Source organism: Cryptomeria japonica, chromosome 11 (assembly GCF_030272615.1).
Source record: "Cryptomeria japonica chromosome 11, Sugi_1.0, whole genome shotgun sequence".
NCBI lineage: Eukaryota > Viridiplantae > Streptophyta > Pinopsida > Cupressales > Cupressaceae > Cryptomeria > Cryptomeria japonica.
Window position 1 is genome coordinate 227,243,863 of NC_081415.1, and position 2,473 is coordinate 227,246,335.

Genomic DNA, 2,473 nt, shown 5'->3' on the forward strand with positions numbered 1-2,473 from the left:
ATCATGACAAATTATGGTTGGAGGGAGATTCTCTTAATATTATTAAATGCCTAAAGGGTGAAGATGAGCCTTCGTGGTCTATCGAAAATATCATTTTTAAGGCCAGAGAAATTATTACTAGTTTTAAATCTGTTATTATTGAGCATGCTTTTAGGGAAAAAAATGTTGTCGCGGATGGTCTTGCTAACCTTGGCATTATATCCGAAAAACAAAGCATATGGAATGGTGAAGATAATATTGATTTCAATATTAAAGACCTCATTAGAAAGGACAGAATTATGGGGAAAGAAAGATTGCATTTTAATCATGGTTGTATTAATGATCAATCATCAAAACTTTAAAAAGGAGATGATAGCTTGTCAGAAGGGAAAAGTTTTAAATAAGAATATTTAAAAATTCGCACGCTTTGTGGGTGCTTATTTTCAAGTGCCCAAGTGTCATCTGGAAGCTCGCTTTGAATTTGCTGAAGCAGAAAAATTGTACAACGAATTCAAGAATGGGAGGTGACTTAAGAAGAGAGGAACCCGATAACCTTTCTAGATGGTAGGAGATGCCCAAGGTCTGGACGAAGCTAGAGAAGGGTTTTATGACATCGTTCATGGAAAAACTGGTGGATTATGACAAAAGCAGAGTTAACTTGGCGGTTACTAGAGTGGCTGAAAATAGGAAAAATGGCACTTTCAAATTCCATGGTGTCAAATTCAAGCTGGATGTGGACCTCTTCTCTACGGTCACAGGTATGCCCCATATTGGCCTCAATTTCTTTAGGGACCTGAAAGTCTCCAATAATGCTGCATGAAGCTCTTTCTGTGCAAAGATAAAGAGAGAGCTAAATTAAGCAAAGCGTCTGGGGGGTATTATGAAGCATCTAACATTAAAAAAATTTGGGGTTTTGTGCTTAATGCGATTATGGAGTATATCACTATGGAGGGCCACTTCACTAGGGTCCATACCTATCACTTTGTGCTTCTGAACCACTTTAGGCATGAGAAAAGGGTGTCTCTTCCTTATTACCTTTTCAGGTCCCTTTCGCGCTCGTTGAACAAGCACAGTAAGAACCCCCTTTCTCTTGTGCTACATTATGGTCTTATTTTGCTCATTTATGAGCATTGTAAGATTTTGGCGATTCAAGAAAACAAAAGGCTGTCGGTGTCCTCGGGCAAAGGCAAGAGGAAAAGTGAGGATTATGGGCCCAGTAAGGATGAGCAGAAACAAAGTAAAAAGCCTAAAAAAGGCTCTACGGAGAAAAATGTGGAAGACACGGATTTGAGCCATAAACATAAGGATGTGGAGGTTGATCCTGAGTATATGGAAAAAGAAGGTAGTGATATGGAGACTGATGATACTGAAAGGGAGGAGAGATGGAAAGATGAGGAAGTGGGGGAAGAGGAAGGAGGAGAAGAGGAAGATTCCGATTAGAACAACTCGGTCAAGGAAACATCTAAAATGGACAGTGGTAATGAGAAGGAAAAACAGGAAGAGGATGAGGGTAATGAGGAACCTACCCATAGTGCAAGCCCTGGTGATCTCAACAACCAACCCATGGAGGAGCCTGATAACCAGAAAAAATAGGAGGACAAGGAAATGGAAACAAAGCTGAACAAGGATAAAGAGGATACAAGCATGGAAAAGGATGGAGCTGGTGATGAGATGAATATTGGTATGCTTATCCTGAATAAGCTTAAGAACCAGTCTGATGCTTGTCTGGGTTTCGATAGATGGGTTTATGAAAGAATTAATAAAATGGAAAAAAAGGCTAAACATCAATAAGAGTAGGGACAGAAAGATGGAAGCAACCTGGAGCAATGGAAAAAGGAAATGGATGAAAAGGTGGAGAAGCTGGAAGTTTAGATCAGCAAGCTGGAGGAAGGGAAGGCTGCCATGAAGAACTTCCTGATTTTGATTCGGAGATCCTCAACTCTACGACCAAGAACATGGAGGAAATAGCCAAATACCTTGATGGTCCCAACCCTACAAGTTTATTGTGGACCTTGATGCTGAAGAGGCTACTACTGAGGTTGGGAATGTGGATAGTGCTCCCGGAGGTGCGGCTAAAAGGACTAGGGTGAGCTTGAAAAAGGTTGCCTTGGCTTCTTCAAAGGAAATCCCAATTCTCAAGGAGAATATCAAAGAAATGCAAGGGATTAGCAAGAAATTGGCTAATGCCCTTAAAAACATAATGTAATTTGTCTTTTTTCTATTTTTGCTAGTTGTTGTTGGTAGTGTTGGACTTTTGTGTTGGCTTTTGCCTAGCACTTTGCTGGTTTTTTTGTTGTCTGTCCCGTTTAGTTTCTTAATGCTTTTATCTTTTATGGTTCCTTTGTAAAGGGTTTTGGGGTCCCTTCAAAACCTGAATTTCCCATAATAAAACCAAACAAAAAGTTCTCTTTGAAGCTACAATTATTTACATTCAACATGTCTGATAATATTACTATTTCTAACCACAAGCAATTTGAGATTTTTCATTAAACAA

At 39.4% G+C, this 2,473-nt stretch overlaps 1 protein-coding gene across 1 annotated transcript; it reads left to right on the forward strand.

The window, feature by feature from the left end:
* Positions 1-598: 598 nt before the first annotated feature.
* LOC131860149 (nuclear polyadenylated RNA-binding protein 3-like) lies at positions 599-1,572 on the forward strand. The gene is made up of 3 exons (XM_059214524.1): positions 599-737; positions 1,133-1,377; positions 1,468-1,572. Exons 1-3 carry the CDS (start codon positions 599-601, stop codon positions 1,570-1,572), a joined length of 489 nt encoding a protein of 162 aa, XP_059070507.1.
* Positions 1,573-2,473: the final 901 nt, after the last annotated feature.